A 26774-nucleotide genomic window follows, 5' to 3' on the forward strand; every position below is an offset into this window, starting at 1 on the left:
AGTGAGCTGGCAGAATGTTCAGCAGCAATTTTGTTCATCTTCACATTCAGAGTTCAAATACCACCAAGGTGAACTTTGCATCTCATCCTTTCGGGTTTGATAAACTAAGTACCAGTGAAACACTGGGGTGGATGTAATCAGCTACTCCCACCACCAAAAAAAAAAAAGCAAAATTTCAGGCCTTGTGCCCTTAGTAGAAAGGCAGTGAGCTGACTGAATCATTAGCGCACTGGGCAAAATGCTTAAAGGTATTTTTCCCATCACTATGTTCTGACTTCAAATTCTGTTGAGGTCAACTTTGCCTTTCATCTTTTCGGGGTCAGTTAATTAACACTGGGCTTGATATAATCAACACATCTCATCCCCCAAAATGGCCGCCCTTGTCGCAAAATTTGATGTCATTATTATTATTATTATGAAGGTGGTGAGCAGGTAGAAATGTTAGCTTGCTTGACAAAATGATTAGTGGTATTTCACCTGTCTTCACATTCTGTGTCCAAATTCCCCACAATCACTTGACAACCGATGTTGGTGTGTTTACGTCCGCATAACTTAGCAGTTCGGCAGAAGAGGCCGATAGAATAAGTCCTGGGGGTTAATTTGTTCAACTAAAAGCAGTGTTCCAGCATGGCCGCAGTCAAATGACTGAAACAAAACAACAAAAGAACATGTCGAGGAAATAGGCATTTTTATTACAAAAAGAAGGATTTATATGAAATAATTTACTGAAAAAACTTTATCTAGGTGAGAATAAAAATCTACGATAACAAGTTTTTAACTTTATTGTTACCATGTCATGTTCACTTAATTCAGTTTCCAAGGAAGAAATTTCATAACATCGATCTTTATGGAATAAGTCATCTTATTTATTTTTCATCCTTCCACACAAATGGCCGAGAATTGAAACTAAAGAATTCTTGTGCAAGACTAAACTACACTAAAACATTTTAAGACCAGATCCTTGGCCTCATCCTAGACCTTTTCAATCAGGAATTTTATATCTTTTTGGATTTCTATTGTTGGGAAGGATTTACTGTATCGAAGAAATGGTTTACCATCAGGTGCTACAAGAAACTTCTCAAAATTCCATGAGATATCATTTCGTGCCACCGGAGCCCAGTTAATACTGGAAGGGTTTTTCATAAAACTGGTAGAATCGTCACTTGGGTAAGGTAGATGGCTTTTCAAGAACTGGAACACAGCATGAGTGCTTTCTCCGTTCACTTCAACTTTCTCCATGATTGTAAAATTAGGCTTGAAACCATTTCCTGGTCGGACATTTTGAAGGGACAGCAATATTTCTTCACCGTTTCCATTTTCCTATGAGAAACAAGGAGAATTATAAAAAAAAAATATAAAGTCTTATTCTTTTATTGAAGACATGCAGAACAAGATATCTTTTGGAAAACAAACAAGGGTTAGCAACAGGAAGGGTTTCTTTACAAACCTGAAATCCAAACTGATTACATGGAAATCCCAGAACAACAAGCTTATCAGCAAATTGAGAGACCAGCTTGTTCATCTGCATGTAATCCCGTGTCGTTGTGCCTCATAGTGAGGCTACATTTTCAACCAGGATAACTTTACCCAGGAAGCGACTGAAGTCAATATGTTCTCCTTTCAGATTTTTTGCTGAAAGCTCAAAAAAGCTTTTAACAATTGCGGTCATTGTTCTATTCTGAAAAATGAAAAAAAAAGGTATTTGTAAGATAATAATTAAGGTTTTGGGGCTAGTTTATATATATATGTCAAAAAGCTTGTAAGACAATATCTGGATTTAAAAGGATATATGCCAGTTCACAAAAACATTCCTTCAGAATCAGAGTCCAAAGAGCAAAGATGTAGAAGAAATTTAAATAATATCTTCCATTTGTGATCGTTGCCAGTGCCGATGGACTGGCTCCTGTGCAGGTGGCACGTAAAATACACCATTTCGAGCGTGGCCGTTGCCAGTACCGCCTGACTGGCCCTCGTGCCGGTGGCACGTAAAAGCACCCACTACATTCTCAGAGTGGTTGGCGTTAGGAAGGGCATCCAGCTGTAGAAACTCTGCCAAATCAGATTGGAGCCTGGTGTCGTCCCCTGGTCCACCAGTCCTCAGTCAAGTCGTCCAACCCATGCTAGCATGGAAAGTGGATGTTAAACGACGATGATGATGTGTTTTAAACCCTGTCAGTCAGCAGCTAGTCTTAAAAGTCATAGTTGACAAAATAAGTACCAGTTGAACACTGGGGTCGAGGTAATCTACTGATTTCATCCTCCCAAACTTGGTCTTGTGCCAAAATTTGAAACCATTATCAAGCTGGTGTTTGAAACGTAAATTAGCACGAAATTTGATAGAAGTCTTTTTTTTATTTAGTTCACTTTAAAACAGGTAGTTTGTATCATAGAATCTAGCAACAGATAGTTATCAAAGGGTTAAAGCATGGAACTATATCAAGATTTGGTGGAAGGGAGAGAGAGGAAGAAAGCCCTGTACAATAAGAAGTGCTGAGTTTGATACAATATTGCACACACACACACATGCAAAAATAGAGTATCAGTATTGAATTATAATGTACAGTTTGGAACACCTTTTCAAAAAATCAAAATATACAACATAGAGATAAACTTACCTAATAACTGATCCAATGTTCAATTAGAAGATATTGAACCACTGGATTAGTCATCTCTATGTTGTATATATTTAAATTGAATTGTACTTGGGCATAATTTTACGAAGATGTACTTGCATAACAAGTGACCTGATCTGAGATTGTGTGCTGGAACAAAAACAATTGCAGCGTGGAAGGTGTTTATAAGCCATTTAAAAATGCACAAAAACCATTAGATTCACTTCAACATTTAAATTTAATTTGTCAAAATATTTTCGTCGCTTTGAAACTGCAATGTATTCAATGACAAATTTTGGTTGGCCTGAGGTTATAATAGAAGGTGCCATGCAGGAATTTTGCCAGTGAACAGGTTGCGGTTTCAAAGCGATGAAAATATTTTGACAAATTAAATTTAAACATTGAAGAGAATCTAATGGTTTTTATGTTTTTAAATGACTTATATATACACCTTCCATACTGCAAAAATAATTTTAATTTTTGAAAAGATGTTCCAAATTTTGGTATAGATAGTAATACAAATGGGAATGTTCATATTTAGAGAATTTTTAAATTACACATTAATAAATAGACAAAGAGAAGAATGTAATGTAAACAATCTTATATCTCAGATTTACACCAATGCTTAATAGGACTGCACCTCACTAGAACTTCCTGTTCAAGTGTCTTTTACTAAACTGAACACCTCAAATGACGTAATAAGCCAAACTAACAACATTTCAAAACACTCCTTCTTTTGTGAAAAAGTAAGTGTTTTTAAAAAAATTATATAGGTGCAGGCATGATTGTGTGGTTTAGAAGTTCACTTCCCAACCATATGGTTTCAGGTTCAGTCCCACTGTGCCGTATCTTATGCAAGGGCCTTCACTATAGCCTGCATGACACTTTGGGCAGGTGTCTTCTATTATAACCTCGGGTCAACCAAAGCCTTGTGAGTGGATTTGGTAGGCAAAAACTGAAAGAAGCCTGTTGTATATGTTAATAAATAGATAATAAAAACTCATTCTTATATTTGTGAAGTGCTGGTGCCACATAAAAAGCACTACACATTTGGTAGAGAGACGGAGTATTTAACAAAGATTTCTTTTCCTGTTTTAAAGATATATTTGAAACCTCATTTCTGTTCATGAAATAAAAGTAGGAGGGTCGGTAATAAACAAGTGAGGGATGAGGACAGATGATTCCAAATATTATAGAAACAAATAGCTGCCTGCATGGGGCAGAGCTTTCTGACTGGATGCCCTGCTTGACATAAACAAACCAACATCAGTTATCAAGCAGTGGAGGTGGACAGGCAAACACAAACACCCATCATCATCATTATCACACTTAATGTCTGCTTTCCATGTTGGCAAGAGTTAGACGGTTTGATTGGAACTGGTAAGCTGGAGAGTTGCACCAGGTTCCAGTCTGATTTGGCATGGCTTCTACAGCTGGATGCTCTTCCTAACACCAACCACTCCAAGAGTGTAATGGCTACTCCTTATGTGCCATTTATATAACACTGGCAACAGCCACGACTACAATTTCACTTGGTTTGATGAGTGTTCTCAAGCACAGCATATTGCCAAAGGTCTCGGTTACTTGCCATCGCCTCCATGAGGCCCAGCATTCGAAGATCGACCACAACGACGATTTCACTACACACACAAGTTTGTTTTTTTTCTTTCAGGTCTCACCTACCAAATTCACTCATAAAGCTTTGGTTGGCCCAAGGCTATGGTGGAAAACACTTGACCAAGGTGCTGTACAGTGGGACCAAACCCAAGACCACATGGTTGCGAAGTAAGCTTTTCAACCGCACAGCCACGCTAAAAAAAAAATATAGTGCCCCTGCCAACGACTTCGGTTCCTTATTAACTTTCTTAAAATTTTCTTTAAAACATGTTTTTGTAACAATTTTTCTAAAAGTACATTTTAAGTGTGTAGATTACAATTATGTCAAAGTTGCAAGAAAAGAATTTCTTTGGATGGGCTTCGGATAATTCTCTCCTCATTCTCCCGACATTCATTACTTTCTTTAAAAATGCTTTTTCATGAAATTTTCCACAGAGGAAAGTTTTCGATGGTGTAGATTACGATTACAATTGTAATCGTGTTTTTTTTTTTTTTTTTTTTTTTTTTTTGTTACAAATGATAGGATAATCGTAATCTACGCCCTCGAAAAAGTATCTTCGGAAAATTTCATTAAAAAAGACGTATTTTAAAAAAGTTGAGGAAAATCAATGGTGGGACGGGGTACACCCGTTTCCCCACACCCAATTTTTTTTCCAAATTTTATCACTTTTATCTGTATCATTAAAAATGCACTTATGGAAAATATCATTAGAATATATATTTTTCTTACAAAGTTGTGGGGGAAACAAAAGTGGAGAGGGGCCCAATTCTGTAGTTATGCCTCAAACAAACACAACACGTATGTATATAATATATAATACTATAATACAAAACCACATTAAAATACGAATCCTGAACAATATTATGATTCTACCGTAATATGTTTTTACAAAAGAAAAACAAAGAGGGGGAGGGGGAAGAAAAAGAAAGTTTTTCTGATTTTCTATATGGTTCAGTAATTTAGCTGTGTTTGTAAAGTATTTCGAGCAAAACAGATTATATGGGATTATAGTATTTAGTACACTCCTTAACACATAAAGCGTGACGGGCCACGATCGCGGCCCAGATAAATGCATTTAATTTATGGGCGTTTGTTGGGGTCTAATGTCACTCAAACACTCCGATACCCACCAGAATGCAAGAGGACTAATAGTTCAACTAATGGCTTTTCAGATGATGTAAAACTTGCCATCGTTATATACTAAAAAGATATTTAAACTATTTTTTGTTTTTTTTTATGTGCGCATGGTAGTCTCATTTTCAGCGCCTTTTGGGTTAAAGTAAATCAAGTTAAAAGTGTCAAAAGAAGATACTTTAGGAGAAAATTCTACAATATTTTAGGACACGCAAAAAGCTTCTTTTCGAAATTATGGTAACAAATTGAGCGAAGGTAAAGAATATGCGCACCACCCGTTTTCGGCGTAATCCGAAACGTAAATTTAACCCTAACCGCCGAAAACGGGTGGTGTACGTATTCTTTACCTCCGCCACAAGTTGTGTGTTGTATGGGGGTTAATCGAAAGCACTTCAAAGACATATATTTATGTTTGATAAACGTATATATGTGAGTAAGTAAAAAAAAAAAAAAAAAAAAAAGAAAAGCAATTGCCTTCTAAAATTTATATGAAATGCAGTTTACATTCTTAAGATTTTCACCTCACATATTTCGTTCAATTTCACGGAAAACTTAATAAAATGCATATGTATCAGAAGAAATGAAAAATGTAAGTAATTGCTAGGACGTAGGATCCGACTCGAAAGGATGCTGTTTATAGTATCTTATAATTACATTTTATCAGGGAGATATATAGTAGCGAACGTCTTCGACACTGCTTAATGGGCATTGCTTAGTTTATCAAAAGATGGTAAACAAGACAACTAAAAACGTAATCTATGATATGATTAGATAATTGATGTAATTTTAAGTTCCGAAAACACACACACATACCTTCCGAAGAAGAAAAACGTGCGCGAGTTTTTCAGTTAGACTAATTCACGATGCCTCTTTCGTATAGTTACCATAAACTGGACTGACAGGCTCTTCTACAGCCAACTGTCGAATTGTTTAAGCTAACCGCTTATATAGTTGTTAAACTAAAATAAACGCGTTAAAATTCCGAAATATCTATGTATATTTGTTTACATGACAAACATAATATGTGTATTTTTAAAAAATCTAATCTTTAGAAGTAGGTTAATTTTGTAAACTGTAAAATCTCACGTAGGTATAGTTTCGGTCACGTAGGGAGAAAATGAAAACTAAGTCTAAAAATGTTTCGGTGGAAGTAAATTCATTTAAACTTTAACAGAAAGTAAACTTGCCAATTTGCTCAAGAATAAATAAATAAATAAATACGTAAAAATGTAAGAAAAACACACATTATTTTCAAACTTTTTATTTCAATGTACAATCTTTTTGATATCAATAAAATTAATGTTGTTTGTGTACTAGACCTTTGTGCCTGATAGGAAGAATGTAACCTTTGGACTGGAGATATCGCGAATATTTGCAACAACGTGGTGTTCCCTATTGGTTCTCATTGATTAAATGAAGCTATTAAACCAGTAACAAGATCTACGGTTCAAGAGTAAAGAGTACTTCTTCGAAAAAAAAGAAAAAAATTTCTGTAGTTCCCGTCTACAAAATTTCACTTATGCGGTTTTGGTTGCCCAAGATACTGTATATTGCGATCTGACGCAAAGACACGGCGACGATCTTTTCTGTTTGGCAGTCAGTATTTCAAAAATTGAAGTTTATCGAAAATTTTAATATTTGGCACATTAATGTAGTTTTCCAAGCTGAATTGCTGGAGTTATTTCACTTTTTTCCAGGAAAATGTTTAAAAAAAGTTATAGAGGTTTAAAGTTTGATCATTTTCCCCCAGTCAGGAAACACGATTTGGATATTTGTCATCTTGTGCGTGACTGCACGTTTTGTCGTCAATATCCTGAAAATAGCACGTATTGTCAATATTTGTATTCTACACGCGGAAACCGAGTAAACAATACGTCTTTTGTAGTTTTAAGCATTCAATATGCATTTAAGGCAATAGCAGCAACTTATAAGATTTGTCCAAAAACGTTATTTAGCTGTTAAAATTTAGCACCAACTTGAATTGGATGACGAAGCAAGTCCTCTGCACATATTTCCCGAACATAGCTGTCATAATCAACAGCTGCGCAACGGCTCGTTCCTAGTTCTTCAACACAAAACCGGACTGAAGTCAATTCCCTAACCCATGAGTAAAGGAAAAGCACTACAGTCTTAAGAGAAAGGCTGTAACCTTCAAACCACGTGTCTTTTCTCATTGACACAGATTCCATGCATTTTTGGCGCGAGCATCGCCGGTACACATTCAAAGGGCATCTTTTGTATTCATAACATGCTTCTTCTCTTTACATGATTTTCCTTTGGGTGTAACACCCTTTTCTTGTAGGTACGACACAGCATCCTCCCCTATTCTCTATCAGAGACGCGAGGTTACCGGAGCTTGCTGCCATAATCAAACAAATCGGTAAAATTTCCAGGTGGATAAAACCAATAAGTGGTTTCTGTGGTATGACGTCAGTGTCTGGGGAGGCTGACCGGAAGGGGAAACAGGGCAGAGGCAGCCTCGATCGGCGTTCGTGCCCTTTTCGAACGGGGCTGCGGTCAGGACAAGACGTGTTAAGCGACGGTCTAGGTTTGGGAGAAGCAGCTGCTATACCTGGTGTACTTTGGGTCGGGGCAAGCTTCAAGGATCGGATACCGCAAGACGGACTCGCAGTCGAGGAAAGGAAAACCGAGGTAAGGCGATTACATCTACTCGTACGCACACACCACAAGCTATTTCGGCACCACGTGCAGAAATTCGCCGCGATGGCAGCCACCAAGATTAGGATCGCCAGCGATGTGATCAGGCCTTTTAATGGCGAAGGAGATGTGATGGCTTGGATACGAAAAATTAGGCTCGTTGCCAAGCTGCAAGGAATAAGTGATGTGGCGAGTCTCATGGCTCTGTACTTGGAAGGGAGCGCCCTGACCGTCTACCTAGAAATGGACGAGGAAGAACGATTAAGTGCAGAGAACGTCGAACGGAGGCTGAGAGAGGCATATACGGAGAGCGAGTACGCTGCCTTCGTAAAGCTAGGAACGATTAGATGGGGGTGGGGGAACAGGTGGATGAATACGCGGCGGAAGTGCGAAGACTGGCCACGCTGGTTGTGTTTACGGGAGAAGGCCTGGACAGAGCGGCGCGGCTGGCGTTTGTAAATGGATTCCCCGACGACGTAGGGATCCGATTACAGCAGTTGGCTGGCGGGAGGAAGGAAGCCGATAGCGATGGCGGCGACAGAGGCACGTTCCGACAGACGACAACTTGAGAGCGGCGTGAGGAAGCCTACCAAGCAACGACAGCGGCCGTTCTCGGGCCGGTGTTTCAAATGTCAGGGGCCGCACATGGCGAGGGAATGCGCCGAATCGGGGCCCGTCTGCTATCGATGCAGGAAGACTGGGCACATCGCCCATGATTGCGACCAGGGAAACGACCGTGGGGAAGTTGCTGCCTCTCAAACTTTCCCCGCAACCAAGTAGAGGCGCTGCCCGTGGTCGGAGTCGAGGTCGAGGGGAAGAAGTTCAAGGCCCTCGTGGACACGGGTTGCACGACTACCCTCGTGACGCCAAGGGTGGCGAAGAAATGGGATGGGACGAGTAGCGGTCGACGGTAGAGAGATCCGTTGCAGGGGCAGCTCCAGTCTGGAGATAGCGTTACCGAGCGCGGCGCTGAGGCTACGGGTGATCGTGATCGACTATGTGATAGACGGGGTTGATGTCGTGTTGGTGATGGACGCCATCAAACGTCTTGGTGGCGTTAGGATTGCAGGAGATGAGGTCACGTTCGGAAGCGTGGGGCATCGTGCGCCGTGAGTCGGGACCGCCAGGGAGAGCAGAGCCCCGTCGAGGACAGCGCCGCTTACACCATCGAAGACAAAGATTTTCAGGCGGCGTTTGATGGTCGGAGGTGGACGATAGAGTGGCGATGGAAGGACGAGCCCCCACTACTAAAGAACAGGGTGAGCTGCTACCAGCATACGTTGAAAGGTCACGCCGACGTCGAGTTCGACGAGGAGGTAGAGAGATGGATCAAGGAAGGAGTCCTTGTCCCGTGGAAAGAGGAGGTGGTGAGTGGAGTGCTGCCTCTGATGGCGGTGGTGCAGCCGACGAAAGGAAAAGTCAGACCGGTGCTGGACTTTAGGGAACTGAACGACCATATATCGTGCCACACGGGAGGCGAGGTAACAGACGTTTGCGGTGAGACGTTACGTGTGTGGAGACAGTCGACCAAGGCAGCGACGATCGTCGACTTGAAGTCGGCATATTTGCAGCTCCGTGTGAGTGACAAGCTGTGGCGATACCAGCTGGTGCGGTACAAGGGCCGGACGTACTGTTTAACCAGGCTGGGTTTCGGGCTGAATTCCGCTCCGAAAATTATGGCGATGGTGCTCAAGTCCGTCCTAGGGAAAGAGGAGAGGATAAGGAAGGCCACCAGTTCCTACATCGACGACATTTTGGTTGACGAGACTAGTGCCAGCCACCGAGGTAGTGAGACACCTGGAGAGGTTCGGGCTGATTGCGAAGCCGCCTGAGTCGATGGGGGGGGGGGGGGGGGCTGCGCTGTGGCTGAAGCTACAAAAAGACAGATCGGGCGAGCTGGTATTCCGGAGAGGAAACGAGATTCCAGAGCTGAGTTCCAGCGTCAGCAGGAGAGAGTTGTTCTCGGTTTGTGGGAAGTTGATCGGACACTATCCGATCGCTCGTTGGTTGCGCATTGCATGTAGTTACATCAAGAGACGAGCAGAGGGGGAGAGTTGGAGTGACAAGGTAGGAGAGGCGACGGTGGCGATGATGCGGGAAATCCTGGAGAGAACGAGAGCGGAAGACCCGGTCAGAGGAAACTGGTATGTGCCCAAGACGGAGTGCGGGACGGTTTGGTGTGATGCTAGCAGTATAGCGATAGGGGTTGTGTTGGAGATCGAAGGTGCTGAGGTGGAGGATGCGGCCTGGCTACGGAAAGCGGACGACTTCAACCACATCAATGTCGCCGAACTGGATGCGGTGCTGAAAGGGGTGAACCTGGCCCTGAGATGGGGACTGCGCTCGATCGAGATCCGGACGGATTCGGCCACCGTGGTCGGCTGGGTAGGAACAGTAATTACCAGCGAGAAGAGAGTCCGGACGAAAGGTGCCGCGGAGATGTTGGTGAAACGCCGCCTAGGAGTTCTGGGAGAGCTGATCGCCGAGTTTGGACTGAAGCTGACCGTGGTTTTCGTGCCTTCGGAAAGAAACAGGGCGGACGCACTGACCAGGGTGAAAAAGGTGTGGCTGGAGGAACCGGAGGAAGCAAGGAAAGGGATAGCAGTAGCGTGTCGGCTGGGTGACTCCGAACTGAAGGAGCTGCATGCTATGCACCAGATGGGGGTGGATAGGACCCTGTATCTGGCAAAAATGGTTGATGCTGACGTCACTAGGAGAAACGTTAAGAAAGTGGTCGCGAAATGTGACAGATGCCAGTTCATTGACCCCCGCCCCGGGTGGGCATGAGCAGGGAAACCTCTCAGTAGAGTGCAACTGGAGGAGACTGGCTGTGGATGTGACGCACTACCGTCAGGAAATGTATCTTAGCATGGTCGACTGCGGGCCGGGCCGGCTGGCCATTTGGAGGGAGCTGAGGACAGGCATTGCCGATGAGATTGGCCGCATTCTGAACGGGATATTCTTGGAGAGGGGTCCTGTGGGAGAACTGCTAATGGACAACGGGGCGGCGTTTCGTTCGGAAGCGTTGGGAGAGATGCTTGACCGGTGGAAGGTGCGACGATTATTTAAAGCGGCGTATAGACCGAGTGGCAACGGAATCGTTGAGAGGCACCATCGGACGATCAAGGCCATGGCTGAAAGGGGGCACATTTCGCCCCTGGAAGCGGTCTACTGGTACAATATGTCTCCCCGATCCGGACAAGCGGAAGAGTCTGTGCCGCACAGAGCGGTGTTCAAATATGAATGGAGGCATCCCTGTAAGATGCCGGAGTTCTGCGAGGAAGAGAAGGGACCCGCCGGCGTGAAAGTAGGGGAGGAAGTTTGGGTCAAGCCGCCGAGGGCACGCTGCACATCACAATGGGGCAGAGGAACAGTGACAGCGGTCAATTCCAGAAGCAATGTCTCTGTGGATGGAATGCCGCGTCACGTGTTGGATCTGCGCAGGATAACCACTTCGTCGGATGAAGAGTGCGATGGAAACGAGCCACCTAGCTTGAGAAGATCTCGACGTGTAGGGCGCCCGCCCGGTTGGATGGCGGACTTCGAATTGGAGTAGGGGTGAACGTGATCTTTAAGATCAGGGTGGCGTGTGGTATGACGTCAGTGTCTGGGGAGGCTGACCGGAAGGGGAAACAGGGCAGAGGGAGCCTCGATCGGCGTTCGTGCCCTTTTCGAACGGAGCTGCGGTCAGGACAAGACGTGTTAAGCGACGGTCTAGGTTTGGGAGAAGCAGCTGCTATACCTGGTGTACTTTGGGTCGGGGCAAGCTTCAAGGATCGGATACCGCAAGACGGACTCGCAGTCGAGGAAAGGAAAACCGAGGTAAGGCGATTACATCTACTCGTACGCACACACCACAGTTTCAATATATTTGTCAACATGTTCTTCCTCGCAGACAAAAAAAGTCCTCATGTTCCGCTTGTTACTATGGAAACAGGCATGAATGTGTCTGTGGCTTACGATTGGCTAAAATTACCTTGGGTTTTCAAACTTTAATTGCTAATAGCTCTTCATTAATTTATAGCGAAAAAGATTTTCATGTCATTCATTAGCCTATAAAAGTGTATCATTACGCTGAATATGAAATCAATTCGAACAGAAATTGACGCTGGCAGCCAAGCAGAAACGATTCCACTGCTAAGAGAACTTCATAAGCACACAACCTTGCTTGCACTCATAAAATTTGATAAGAGATATTCTGTTGAAAAAAGATACTGACATTCATTTTTGAGCAGCGAGAGCTATTAAAAAGAAAACAAAAACAAAAAAAACATATATCCTTGATTTCCTTTAACTTGTTTCACCCATTGGACACCGGCCATGTTAGCGCATCGCCTTGAAGGGTTTAGCCCATTAAATCGATCCCAAAACTTATTTTTCCTCGAAATCTTTTGCCTAACCGCTAAGTTACGGGGACGTAAACATACCAACATCGGTTGTCAAGCGATGATAGATGGCAAACACAGACACACTAACACACACACACACACACAAATATACGGCGGGCTTCTTTCAGTTTCCGTCTACCAAATCCACTCACAAGGCTTTGGTCGGCCCGAGGCTATAGTAGAAGACACTTGTCCAAGGTGCCTACACACACACACACACACACACACACACACACACACACACACATATATATATATATATATATATATAAAGTTAGATAAGGATGGTTTATGGGATTGCCCTGGGTTTCACGTCCATAAAGCGCTCAGCTTTACAGCATATCGTCAGATCCCAAACCTGTTGGCCTTGCTAGAGAGGTCTTAGAGAGGCCTGTAAAGCTAAGCGCTTTATGGAGGTGAAATCCAGGGCAATCTCATAAACGGTCTTTATCTAACTTTATATATATAATATACTGCTCTATAACTTAAGAGTGTGCTTCTATTTCGGATTTATGTTTAACCGCTGATATATATATATATATATATATATATATATATATATATATATATATATATATATATTGTGTGCGACCCCCTTCAGTCATGAATGACTGATTGCACCTAGAGAGTTACTCTTCGAGGCCCAAGTCCGGGCAAGGTTGTTTATAGGGCTTTCCTATAAGGTGTTATCCACCCCTGATTGGAACTCTCCCGTATGACATGTACGCATGCTCAGTGACTTGCTTTAACAGTTGCAATCAGCTGAATGCACATTGCCAGTGACATTTGACATAATTACCCACACTCTGTGGTCAGGATTATTTTTTGGGTTTGATGTCGGTATCGAAGGGATTACCAGACACCGGACAATACAGTGAGAGCAGCTTTCACTCACATCGTGGTATTCGATGCTGTGTACGTGTCTGTCGTGGTAAAATATGCCACTCCTTAACTGTTGCTTTACTTTCATCCGTAGCACGAGGTAATTATGTCATTATCTGTGAAATTCGGCAACTTACAAAGATCTTTAGATCAGGCAATACTTCACCGAGAGGAGATATAAGCTTCTGCTTATTCGTGTCTGAAGTATCGTCCGATACTTCAGACTTATCGTCCGATGAATTTACTTTGTTGACATATCGACAGAATTTTTATACCTTCCAACCTTTCAGTCAAGTCCGCCTTTCTTCCAGTAACATACTGTCCATATAATCTTAAATATTTCTTTAACTCAGGCACAGTAAGTACTTCGATAGCTGAATCATCAAGCTGCTTTATATCCATGATAAGACGTAAAACAATAACAATAGTGTGGGTAGCCTCCGGAAGTTTAATTATCTACATGGAGCGCCGCCTAGCCAAGGGAGATAACCTACTTATAGGAAAGCCCTATAGAAGACCAGCAGTCGCCCATGCACACCATCCTTCCCTCCGATGTTATCCAAGGGAAAGGCAAACACCGATACAGCTTGGCACCAGTGACGTCGCAATGTCACACTGATTCCACCTAACATACAGTTACACCCCCTTGATTCGAAAGGAAGAAAATCATAGGGAACAGGGAACACGTTTTTTTTTTGTTTTTTTTTTATATAATTTTACCTATGTCTAATGAGTTCTCATTATTCTCAAGAATTTCATTTTCACCCCGATTCGCCAACCCCTGCTCTACATGTTTTCCTGACGTCCTAGAAATAACAGCCAAAACCAGTCTTACCGTCTTCAGTGAAAAAAAAAAAAAAGAAAAGAAAAGAAAAAGAAAACACATAGAAGAGTGTCCGCTTTGCCACCATGTAATTTCGAGCTCAATCCTGCTGCGCAGCACTTTGAGCAAGTGTAATCAATTGTAACCCTGGGCCGATCAAAGCCTTGTGAGTGAATTCGGTTGATAGAAACTGTATGGAACTCTGTCGCGCGTGTGTGTGTGTGTGTGTGTGTGCGCGCGCGCGAGTGTGTGTGTGCATGTGTTTGCATTTGTTCCCACCGGTTGAAAACCAGCATTAGTTTGTTTACACCTCTGTGACTTAACGGTTCAACAACAATCCGCACATACAGACACGCACGCACGCACACACACACATACACACACCCATGTAATGGGTGTGTGCGTGCGTGCGAGCGTGCATACCTATCTGCTGAATGTGAGAAGGATTGGCTGATAACTCCAAATGGAAGGAAATGTTTACAAGATTCACGATAAAGATGTTTCGCTAGGAGTGGAACGGACAAATTTACGCAAAAATCTTTACAATAAGGCTAATTATTATTATTATTATTATTATTATTTCTTACATTTGGCACGACAACAGATTCTTAATAGAAGAGGTGTGAGGCGTAGTGGTGATGCTGTCCACTCATGGATATATTGTTGTTTACCGTGTCGGGTTTGAAAGCAAAGTCGACTTTGGCGATATTCGAACACAAGATGCAAAGACCTGAGACAAATACCTAGGTTTTCGATGACGAAGATTCCATATATGCAAAAAAAAAAAAGGGCTGTAAATACTTGAGTAGTATCATTACTTAGATACTCAGCAACTTTTGTAGATTGGACAAAAAGTGAAGCAGCAAAACTAGACAGAAGAACTAGGAATGAATTCAATATGAATGGAGGACTCCACCCAAGTGCAGGAGTAGCAAGATTATACCTATCTAGAAAGGAAGGTAGAAGAGGGTTAATATCAGCGGAAGACTGCGTGGAGTTAGCTGGAGTAGATATAGACTACTATGTAGGTGGTAATAGTAAAGAAAGTTTATTAAAAGCTGCTAGAGTCAGAGCAAGACATAGGTAAACCAAAACACCAAACGAACTAAAAAACCAAAGATAGTTTCAGCAAATAGTAGTAGTGAGACATGGTTATGGCTGCAGAAAGGAAAGCTGAAGAGGGAGATAGAAAGTTTGTTACTAGCTGCACAAGATCAAGCATTAAGGACTAATTGGATAAAAGCCAAAATAGACAAAAACCAAATAGATTCCCACTGTAGATTATGCAAATCAAAAGAGGAAAACGTTACTCATATAGTAAGTGAATGTATCATGCTTGCACAGAAAGAATACAAGAAAAGACACCACAATCTAGGGAGAGAAATCCATGGGGAGATTTGTAGAAAGCTAGGATTTGAACATGCTGATAAATGGTATGAACAGGAACCTAGTAAAGTACTACAAAGTAAGAAATACAAGATGTTGTAGGACTTTAACATTCAGACTGACAGAGTAATAGAAGCTAGAAGACTTGATTTGGCAGTAGTAGTAGTAGTAGTAGTAGTAGTAGTAGTAGTAGATAAAGAGAATAGAAAGTGCCAGATAATTGACTTTACAGTCCCAAATAATGAAAAAATTAATATGAGAAGTACAGAAAAAATAGCAAAGTACCAGGACCTAGCTATTGAATTACAGAGACTATGAAAAATGCGGGTAAAATGTATCCCAGTAGTTATAGGTGCAGTGGGAACTATCCCAGAAGAGATGGATAGAGGAAATAGGTATAAAACCCAGTTTAGTGCTGCTTCAGATAACAGTGTTATTAGGGACAGCTAGGATACTTAGGAGATACTTTTGTAGCCCGATGTTAGGATTCTTTTCCAACAGTTTAATCCATACCTTCCTAAAGTGGGAGATATCGCCCACCGGTGGACGATTTCATATTACAGGTAGACGATGGGCGAATTTCTAGAAAATGGTGGGCGATTTGGGATTTTGGTGGACGATATGAACATTTTGCGGGTGACAATGAATTTTTAGAAATCAAGTCTCCATTTACTTATATCTGGGCATGCCTAGAATAAGGATGCACTTTTATAGATTTGACTATTCGCATGTATAAAAAAGCGGACTTGCTTATCGATCGAATATTTTTGTCGCAGTCATTGAGATAGTTGTCGTGCGTGATAAAATTAGCAGCCAAATGTTTGTTTTTTTCACATAACCGTACGAAGTCCCGCGTATAGAATTCAAATTCGCGAAAATTTTCTGAAAACTCCGAAAAATATAAAAAATTATGAAGAGTTATATGTTGTACGTAATTCTGTGGTTTCATATCAAAACACAAGTGCTATTTTCAGGTTGTTGACAATATGTGCAGTCACGCACAAAATGACAGCTTTGAAATCGTGTTTCTTGATTAGGTGAAAATGATCAAACTTTAAACCTCGATAACTTTAAAAAAAATTTTTTCTGGAAAAAGTTGAATAACTCCAGCAATTTAACTTGGAAAGGTATAGTAATGTGCCAAATTCTAAAATTTTCGATAAACTTTAATTTTTGAAATGCTGGCAGCCAAACGAACTAGATCCGTATTTGCTCCAGTAAAGGCGCGTCATCTGACTCTGCTCTGTTGACTTCTATTTGGGAATATCATACTGCCTTTCTGACGACGTCTGCAGAAATTCGTTTTCACATTTTCACTTTACACCAGTCAAGCAAATTTGTCTACAGTACAGTAGTGATTATTTATCGCTTGGATTTATTCCTTCTCCTCAGAATTGTCAGTTGCCATATGCCTTCTTTGCCATCAAACATTGACCAACGAAACAATAAAACCTTCACGCTTGAAATATCACTTTGATGCAAAGCATTCTGACAAGAAGGACAAGCTGTTGTCATACTTTTTGCAGCTGAGCTCCTCTTTCAAAAAGCAAATGCAAACATTCAACAGGTTACTCCAGGAAACTAGTAAACAGGAGAATGACGGGTTGATTGCATCGTACAACACTGCATTGCTTGTTACTAAGTCTGGGAAGTCTCACACAATTGGAGAAACATTACTTTGTCCAGTTATCGAAGAGGTTTTGTCAACCGTTATGCACGAAAAACCCGATAACATTATGAAGATCCCACTTAATAATAACACGATTTCTCAATGCATCGATGATATGGCCAACGATATCAAACATCGGCTTATCTATTCTCCAGCGTTCTGAATTTTCACTTTGCTCTGTGAAAACTTTGTACGTAACTAAAATAAGTACAGGAATGCCTCGATATACAAGTTAATTTGTTCTTGAAGATCGCTCGTAAAGTGAAAAGTCTTAAAGTAGAGCAATAATTTCCCATAGTAGCAATGTTATAAATCGTAATTCGTTCTCAGAAAAATATTTTATCAATAAAATTTATAATACTCGTAAATAAATGGTAATAAAACTACGGTAGAATGTAAAGAATATTTTATGTAAAGTAAAAAGTATGTCAAGATCATTTATAACGAACAAATATATCACTTTCACCCGCACTTGACTCGCACACACCATCCTTTGTAGATGCGATCGACGATTCACAAGCACTCGTAGACGGACTTGTAGATTTCTTTTTGAAAAACTCGTATGGAATCGTTTGCTTAGAAGAAGCTTCTTTTCGCTCTCTATAAATTTCTCGGTAACACTCAGAAGCATTTGTTATGGTAGTAGAAAGTTTTGCACTTCGTTCAAAATTTGGATCTTGTGCTTGAAAAATAAAACTTGGAAACTCGGAGCCTCGTAAAGTGAGTTATTACTGTATATCCAAATTGTGTGTTAAGATTCTTCGAAGTAATTGTAATCCAAATACTAACAGCAATGATGATGATGATGATGGTAGCGATGGTGCTGGTGATGATGATGATGATGATTTCTTGATTTCCTTTAAAAATATTTCTAATGTGCCGGATATCCTTTATTTGAACAACATTAATAGAAGCGTATTTAAGGAGAGGTTGGTACACAATTTTCACAGTTGTGCGCTTCATTTCATTTAACAGCGAGAATGGATATGCTTCAAAGTGCCTACGGCGTGCAGGTCTTCGGGTTTGTGGCTGATGTTGTTGCCATTGCTACAGTTGGCTGGTTGCGGACATATAGCAGTAGAATAGGATTATTTAAGATTTGCTCCGCCTTCTCATGTTACCAAGTTGAATTTTGTAAGTTTTGCATTTTCTTTTATTCATTAAAAAAAAAAAAAAATTTTAATGAGATATATTATTTCTAACTCGATAATATAACTGCTTGCCGCAAATTGTTGTTGGCACTCCGTCGCTTACGGCGACGAGGGTTCCAGTTGATCCGATCAATGAAACAGCCTTCTCGTGAAATTAACGTGCAAGTGGCTGAGCACTCCACAGACACGTGTACCCTTAACGTAGTTCTCGTGGGGTATTCAGCGTGACACAGATGACCCTTTGAATTACAGGCACAACAGAAACAGGAAGCAAGAGTGAGAGAAAGTTGTGGTGAAAGAGTACAGCAGGGTTCGCCACCAACCCCTGCCGGAGCCTCGTGGAGCTTTAGGTGTTTTCGCTCAATAAACACTCACAACGCCCGGTCTGGGAATCGAAACTGCGATCCTATGACCGCGAGTCCAGTGCCCTAACCACTGGGCCATTGCGCCTCCCCTTGCCGCAAATAATCGAGTTACAAATAATATACACACACACATACACGCACAAAGCTTTAGAACTGTCGTCATCAAAGAGGTCCTTGCATCGTAAAGGACATCCGTATACACCGCGGATATTTTAAAATATAATTTAAGACTTGAAAATCCCTACTAATGCCAGTGCATCTAGAAAATCGAGTCGTTCATAATTTTGTTATACACAAAATGATTTATAAAATCAAGTATGCAATAGCTCCCCCAAATTTTTTTCTAAATTACTTTAAAACAGTAATCTTTAGGAATAATTATCAGCGACAGAAGCAGTGTTAATACCAAAAGACAATATCTATTCCCACTTAAAAGTGGACGTTGTATTATAGAACACAGTGTGGCGGGATGTGTAGCAAAAGATGTTGAAGTAGCAGATAAAATAGGCATGTAGACGACATCAAAGTAAAGCAATGGGAAAGCATCGAATTGTGGTTTAAATGATTTAATCGACACTTTCATTTACGTGTTGTATACACAAAGAAATCCGCTACATGACATTACCAACTTGCTTCGAGTTGGCGAAGTAAAAAATGAACAGGAGAAATACTGTGAGAACCGGGCATATTTTGCGTATGTGTGTGCGTTGGTCATTCGGTCGAGTCTGTGTATGTTCTACGACTGCTACTGTGCTGGGTCGTTCATGCTGAATATGTGGTTATGTGTTGGCTGCTTAGCTGGCGCAAGTTAACTGCTGTCTGTCGACTATTTGCCTTTGCTGGCTGTCTGATTATCTGTCGTGTGTCTGACTGTATTTATAATGGTCATCCTAGCTAGAAGGACAGACATACCACAGGAGTAATTTCTACCTACGTAAGTCGCCTCCGGACCACTTGAACCTTAAATGACACGGCTCAGGTCGGAGATCGAAGTGAAATCCATCCATCACTTTTTGATAGGACAAAGAAATTTCTTTTGCGCCCGTTTGGCCAATGGTGGATCAGACGAGTAAGAATCCTTAGATTCGGTTTCGAATCTCAGCTCGGAAAAAGGAAGTGTTAGTTTTTACAATAGTACACTGCGAAAGTTATGCGCGACTCTCCCGTAATAACTATTGCAGTACTGTGCGTTCTAACACAGTAATCTCAAGCTTTCTACGCAATGTGAGAAGGTAGCGAGCTGGCAGAATAGTTAGCACGTCGGACAAAATGCTTAGCGATATTTCTTTCGGCTGTTTGTGTTACGAGTTCATATCCCGCCCAAGTCAACTTTGTCTTTCATCCCTTGGGGATCGATAAAATGAAACATCAATCAAGAACAGAGGGTGATGTAATCGACTTGTCCTCTCCATTCAATAATCGCTGGCCTTGAACCCCCACAACTGACCAGCGTTCAGTGGTACCTTGTGATCTCAGACTCTTATATGGCCCGGAGACCTGGTAATCGGTCGTGCATCTATGTATATGGGGATTATTCTGCCCGTGGCAAACGGTGTATTGATAAAACGCTCTCTTCTTTATTTACATAATTTCTTCTCAAGCAAAGCATTTCAAGGGAACAGTCTTTCGAAATTGTAACGAATGTACCTGTAGGGTTTCCGCCCGGAGATTCTTTGCTTATAAAATTAACAAACCATGAGGTTTCTCCACCTCTCTCTCTCTCTCTCTCCAGTTGTAGAGAACTTATATTCTTTTGATTATTTGAGTCTAAGCACGTTATAGGTGCGAAATCAATGGTCACTCTCTGGCCGGCCATAACAATCACACCTCTAAATTTACTACTTCTCTAATGTTTTTGAGTGTCCTTTTTTTTCGGATATATGAACTAATCACACACACACACACTGCTATTTAATGCGGAATTTATATTTTCAGCTGGCAAATTGTCGACCATGAGGGGTGCGGTCTGTCTTGGTTTCATACTACTATTAATCTCTGTCATTATGGCAAGTGTGTACATATTCAAACAAAATGTGAGAGGTTATAAAAAGTACCGATGGGCAGTGGCAATAATGGTGCTTTTAGGAGGTAAGCGTCCAAATTTTAAGTTGATTTTGAGTAAGACAATATTATTATTGTTATCATTATTGTTATTATTATTATTATTATTATTATTATTATTATTATTATTGAGTGAGAGAGCAGTGTATGCAATCAAAGTGACACTGGGGTAAAATATACGAAGCCCATTATACCCATCATGACCGCCAGTCTGATAAGGGGACACCAGGCACATGCATCACAACCATATGTGCGCGACATTGTGGTCTTATATTAAGATAAACAGCGCATGACCTTGCAGGTGGGGCCCAGTTAGAATTTTCTTCAGGTCGAGTAGCCCATCCCGCTCAAAAGGTTCCTGAATAAGGTTTGTTTAAGGATGTTAAAAGAAACACCCATGTTTCCAAAAGTGAATTATCCAAACACCAAACAATTCCTCTCAACACATGGCTGTGATGCTCCCCCACTACTTCTGCTTATGATCAGAGATGCACATATCGTCAGCCACCAAGGGACATGCTCAACTGGTTAAGGTCAAGCAAATGACAAGCAAAGCTGTGGCATTGAGCAGAATATTAGCTGTAGCTAATCTTTTTATACCAAGACAAAACAATGTATATGATAACACTTCCAATCAGTTAAGATCAGAAGCCATGGTGGCCAGTACCTGATACTGCACCAGGGCATTTAAAAAAAAAAATTTTTTATTATTATTATTATTATTACTATTATTATTATTATTATTATTATTATTATTATTATTATTAATTATTAATAATAATAATAATAATAATAGTAATAATAATAATAATAATAATAATGATAATGATAATGCGAGCTGGTAGAAACGTTAGCACGCCGGGCGAAATGCTCAGCGGTATTTCGTCTGTCTTTTCGTTCTGAGTTCAAATTCCGCCGAGATCGACTTTGCCTTTCGTCCTTTCGGGGTCGATGAATTAAGTAGCAGTTGCATAGTGAGGTCGATCTAATCGACTGGTCTCCTCCCCAAAAAATTCGGGCCTTGTCCCCAGAGTAGAAAAGATTATTATTATTATTATTATGAAGCAAAAATGCTTGGCGGTATTTCATCTGCCGTCACGTCCTGAGTTTAAATTCCGTCATGTTCAAATCTACTGCCCCTATGGCAAAATTTGAAACTAAAAGCGGCGAGCTGGCAGAATCGTTAGCACGTTTAATGAAATGCTTAGCTGTATTTCGCCGTCTGAGTTCAAATTCCGCCGAGGTCGACTTTGCTTTCATCCTTTCGGGTCAATAAATTAAGTACCAGTTACACACTGGTGTCAATGGAATCGACTCATCCCTTCCCCACAAATTTCAGGCCTTTTTCTTTTAGTAGTAAGGATTATTTTTATTAACTTAAAATTTGAAATCAATATTATATTTAAGGAGCAATTAGTACATTTCAGTCGAGTATCAAATTTGTGTGATTTATAAAAAAAAGGCTGATAGTGACTTCGTAGTTTTTGAACAAATAAGCGCGTGTGTAGTATGGGCCGTGGAGACGCAATGGCCCAGTGGTTAGGATCGCAGTTTCGATTCCCAGACCGGGCGTTGTGAGTGTTTATTGAGCGAAAACACCTAAAGCTCCACGAGGCTCCGGCAGGGGATGGTGGCGAACCCTGCTGTACTCTCTCACCACAACTTTCCCTCAATTTTTCTTCCTGTTTCTGTTGTGCCTGTATTTCAAAGGGCCAGCCTTGTCACACTGTGTCACGCTGAATATCCCCGAGAACTACGTTAAGGATGCATGTGTCTGTGGAGTGCTCAGCCACTTGCACGTTAATTTCACGAGCAGGCTGTTCCGTTGATCGGATCAACTGGAACCCTCGACGTCGTAAGCGACGGAGTGCCAACAACAACGTAGTATGGGCCAACAATTAAGAATTTTGCTTTGCAGTTATGAAGTCTCTGGCTCGAACCAGTACTTGGGCAAGTGCCTTTAACTATTATAGCCTCAGTTTGACCCAGATCTAAGTGAACTTTGATTGGGTAGACAGAAACTTTGTACAGGCTTATTAAATGGAATGTCTATGCGTTTCTAAGGTTCAGTCTTGTCGCACCACTCTGTGTCACGCTGATTCTGTACAAAAACCGCATTAAGGTCGCCCAAACAACTGAATAATTGTCTTAGATCCATCTTAGTTTGCGCGCGCGATGGTGTAATACACACACACACACACGCACACACAAACTCCCATGACGAGTGAAAAATGGAGTCGTTGATTTCATGCTTCTACTCCGCGACTGAAGGTAGCATTCTGGATTTTCAGTTTGTGTGAAACTTCCGACTTTTCAGAAGAAAATTTCCTTCTTATACATTCTGATAGCTTGTTCCCCCAGTTCGAATGTGCATCAAATATATTCGGATTGATAATAACCTTGCAATTTCACTTATCACTGCTTAGCGCTCCCTCTCCGTAATTTACTTGCGGTGAGTCGCCGTTTAGCATAAGAGAAAGCATAAGAGAAAGCATAAGAGAGGTAATCTCTTAATTCAGCTTGCAGTGCCGTCTGCTTAGTGTCTGTGACCGATGAGGAGATAACTACACTAGTTACATCCAGGGTCGACTTATGGTCATTATGAGCCCTTGGGCAAATAAATGCACCGGGCCCGATAATATTTATTTATTGACAGAATACATTGATTATAAGTGGACCCCTTAGACTCGTGAGGCTCCCGGGGCAACTGCCTTAAGATGGCACTGCTTGCAGCCCATTGCGCTAATGCTACCTTGCCTTTTGTTCTTTATCAAGTTGGTAAAATAATAAATAAATAAAATACTGGGGTGGATGTAAAATGGGGCTTGGAGTAAGGGTTAGTGTCTCTGACTGTTGTCAGGAGTACTGTAACATCTTGAATACAACATGACCTCCGTGTTGTGTACCAAAATAATCATTAAGATATTTTATTCTCTTAAAAGCGGCGAGCTGGCAGAATTGTTAGCACACACCGGGCAAAATGCTTAGCGGTATTTCGTCTGTCTTTACGTTCTAAGTTCAAATTCCCCCGTGGTCAACTTTGCCTTTCATCCTTTCGGGGTCGATAAATTAAGTACCAGTTGTGTACTGAGGTCGAGCTAATCGACTGCCTCCCCCAAAATTTCGGGCCTTGAGCCTAGAGTAGAAAAGTAGGTACATATCCGTTCTGCAGTTCTTTTTTTTAACGGTCACATCTTTGGTATTCTGCTGTATCCAGTGTGGGAGTTTCCAAGAGGCTTTGGTTGCCTACTTGTGACTACACAGACACTTAAAACACTTAGTGAACGTATGGTACATGGTAGTATGCTCTTGTAGCATGCACTATGTTTGTTTGGTTTCACATATCCGTTCGGCGATGCTGTTTTACCTGTTCAACAGAACGATTTATGAAAAGTCAAAGGCGGCGAGCTGGACGAGATGTTTAGCATTATTTCGCCGTCGCTACGTTCTGAGTTCAAATTCCATCGAGGTTGATTTTGGTTTTCATCCTTTCGAGGTCGATAAATTAAATACCAGTGAAACACTGGGTCGATGTTATCGAATAGTTCCCTCCCCACAAATTTCAGGCCTTGTGCCTATTGTAGAAAGGATTTATGAAAAGTCAATTATCATGTAGTTATCTTCTTATTGTTCTTTGTCACCCTAATCTCAAATTACATAACAAAATGTGTATTCTTCTTGCTTTCAGGTATATTTGGATTTGTCGGTCCACTTTTTGGCATCGGGAATTACGGCTTTACTCCAAGCTATTCATTATACATAGCTTTATTGGCGGGAATCCTGTCTATAGTTGCTGGTAGTTTGCACATAGTTGCGGTTAAAAGAACTGTCTTCGAATGAGGAAATTTCCAATTCCAAGGTGCCAAACCATGTACAACGATTTTTCCCGTTTAATTTGCACTATTAAAAAAAAATTGTAAAGAAAATTAATTTTTTTCAAATTTTATTTTGTTTGAAAATAAACGATTTCATGTTTATTATTTGTGTCATGGATCTTTTAATATTTCTATCTATGAAAAACGTTAGCTCCCCGGGCGAAATGCTTAGCGGTATTTCGTCTGTCTGTTATTGAACATTTATTGTTGGAGTGTGTTCGTAAAGTAAGTTTCTGTTAATTGTTATATCGTTATACCTCTTGTGCCTATTGTTAGACCTATTGTTTAAAAATTGTACTATAGTTTTCTTTCGAAAGCTATCTGTGGTTTTCCCCTGCGGGGGAAAACATTAATTGCCGGCAAGATGCCGAAAAGTGTGTCTTCGTCGGGTGAAAATTCATCGACCGAGCAGGAAGCGAGGAAGATTGAAAGTTTAAATTTTGATAATATTTCTGATGTTTCGGAAAGTGAATTCCCTGCATTACCAAAAGTTACGGGTACCAAAAGAATTTATGTTCTACACATGGGAATTCATACGGTTATGAAAAACGAGGTGATTTAGCCGTTATTTTTAGCACGGCCTACGACCACCTGATACCTTCGTCGTTTCTTTGTCACTTGGACAAGTATTAATGTTTTTCAATATGTTTCTCCCCATAAAACACATTTAATGGAATGATGACGCACAAAAGGCCGGTCCATTGCTAAGATTTAAACAACAAATTAGGTCTGTCCATATTTTAAACTCTCATTAAAAAAAAAAAATCGAAAATGAGTGGAACTTTTAGAAGTTATGGGACGGGGGAGGGGTTTAAAAATTAAAAAAATATTTTTTTCATAATCGTATGAATTCCCGTTGTGGAATACAAAAATTTTCTGAAAATTCCAAAAATTAGAAAGCCAAGTGAGATTATTTGGGGTGCCTAAAACCCTAATCCGTCCAATCGCACACACTACCTTTGAACTGATACAAAACTCTATTGTAATTACGGTTAACTGCTAATTTTTACCAGCTGTTTATCACGTGAGCGCTCCTTACTGTATCTTAGCGAGGATGTTACGGAATACCTGTGGAGGCGCAATGGCCCAGTGGTTAGGGCAGCGGACTCGCGGTCATAGGATCGCGGTTTCGATTCCCAGACCAGGCGTTGTGAGTGTTTATTGAGCGAAAACACCTAAAAGCGCCACGAGGCTCCGGCAGGGGGTGGTAGCGAACCCTGCTGTACTTTTCACCACAACTTTCTCTCACTCTTACTTGTTGTGTCTGTAATTCAAATAGTCACACTGTGTCACGCTGAATATTCCCGAGAACTACGTTAGGGGTATACGTGTCTGTGGAGTGCTCAGCCACTTGTACGTTAATTTCACGAAGCGACGGAGTGCCAACAACAACAACGGAATACCTACAATTACTCCTTCGATCTCATCATAAAGTCATATAAGAGTTATTTCCCCCAGTAATGATTTTTTAAAAATAGTTATCTCCCTTGAACCAGTTTTGTTAGGAGTCTGCAATTTATTTTTACATTGTTATCGAGCCTAAAAAGAAGTTATTCAAAAAATATTTAAATTTTTCTACAGGTCAGTAACTATTTTTCTTATTGATTTTGTCGTTGATGAAATTCTAAAATGACTTTGAAAGATTTGAAATCAAACACAGTTATTAGCAATCTTTGGTACCGCTGAAAATGCACTTCACTGCAGTTGGTGCTTTTACATCACATTAGTATACACAATAATAACATAAGTGTGACCGAAATAAACTAAATGCTTTACAGCATTCAACCAGCTGCATTTAGGAATAACTGAAGTACTACAGAGATATATTGGCTCAAGGCCAGCAATTTTGGGAGAAGATTTTGGGGGAAGGGATGAGTCGATTACACTGATTCCAGTGTTCAACTGGTACTTATTTTATCGATCACAAAAGGATGAAAGGTAAAATCGACCTCGACAGAATTTGAACTCAGAAAGTAAAGGTGGACGAAATGCCGCTAAATATTTAGTCCGGCGTGGTAACAATTCTGCGAGCCCGCCACCATGAAGTACCACAGTAATATATTAAGAGATATTTCGTTGATTCTATTTACTTCCCCATGCCCCAATCCCTAACTACACTACAAGGTTTGGCAACAACTGTAAAACAATCATC

At 41.0% G+C, this 26774-nt stretch overlaps 2 protein-coding genes across 2 annotated transcripts; one reads left to right on the plus strand and one right to left on the minus strand.

The window, feature by feature from the left end:
• Positions 1 to 671: 671 nt before the first annotated feature.
• Positions 672 to 6496, minus strand: LOC149133172 (glutathione peroxidase 2-like). The gene is made up of 3 exons (XM_089359399.1): positions 6178 to 6496; positions 1448 to 1678; positions 672 to 1320 (listed from the first exon to the last, which is right to left on the minus strand). The coding sequence occupies exons 2-3, from the start codon at positions 1667 to 1669 to the stop codon at positions 973 to 975; spliced, it is 570 nt and encodes a 189-aa protein (XP_089215525.1). The 5' UTR covers positions 1670 to 1678; positions 6178 to 6496; the 3' UTR covers positions 672 to 972.
• Positions 6497 to 18092: 11596 nt separating this feature from the next.
• On the plus strand, positions 18093 to 24724 carry LOC106880888 (uncharacterized). Its single transcript, XM_014931041.3, has 3 exons — positions 18093 to 18304; positions 20622 to 20774; positions 24436 to 24724. The coding sequence occupies exons 1-3, from the start codon at positions 18151 to 18153 to the stop codon at positions 24585 to 24587; spliced, it is 459 nt and encodes a 152-aa protein (XP_014786527.1). The 5' UTR covers positions 18093 to 18150; the 3' UTR covers positions 24588 to 24724.
• The last annotated feature ends 2050 nt before the right edge of the window (positions 24725 to 26774 follow it).

The sequence above is a fragment of the Octopus bimaculoides genome, chromosome 11, assembly GCF_046866305.1.
Source record: "Octopus bimaculoides isolate indiv1 chromosome 11, ASM4686630v1, whole genome shotgun sequence".
NCBI classification, from domain to species: domain Eukaryota; kingdom Metazoa; phylum Mollusca; class Cephalopoda; order Octopoda; family Octopodidae; genus Octopus; species Octopus bimaculoides.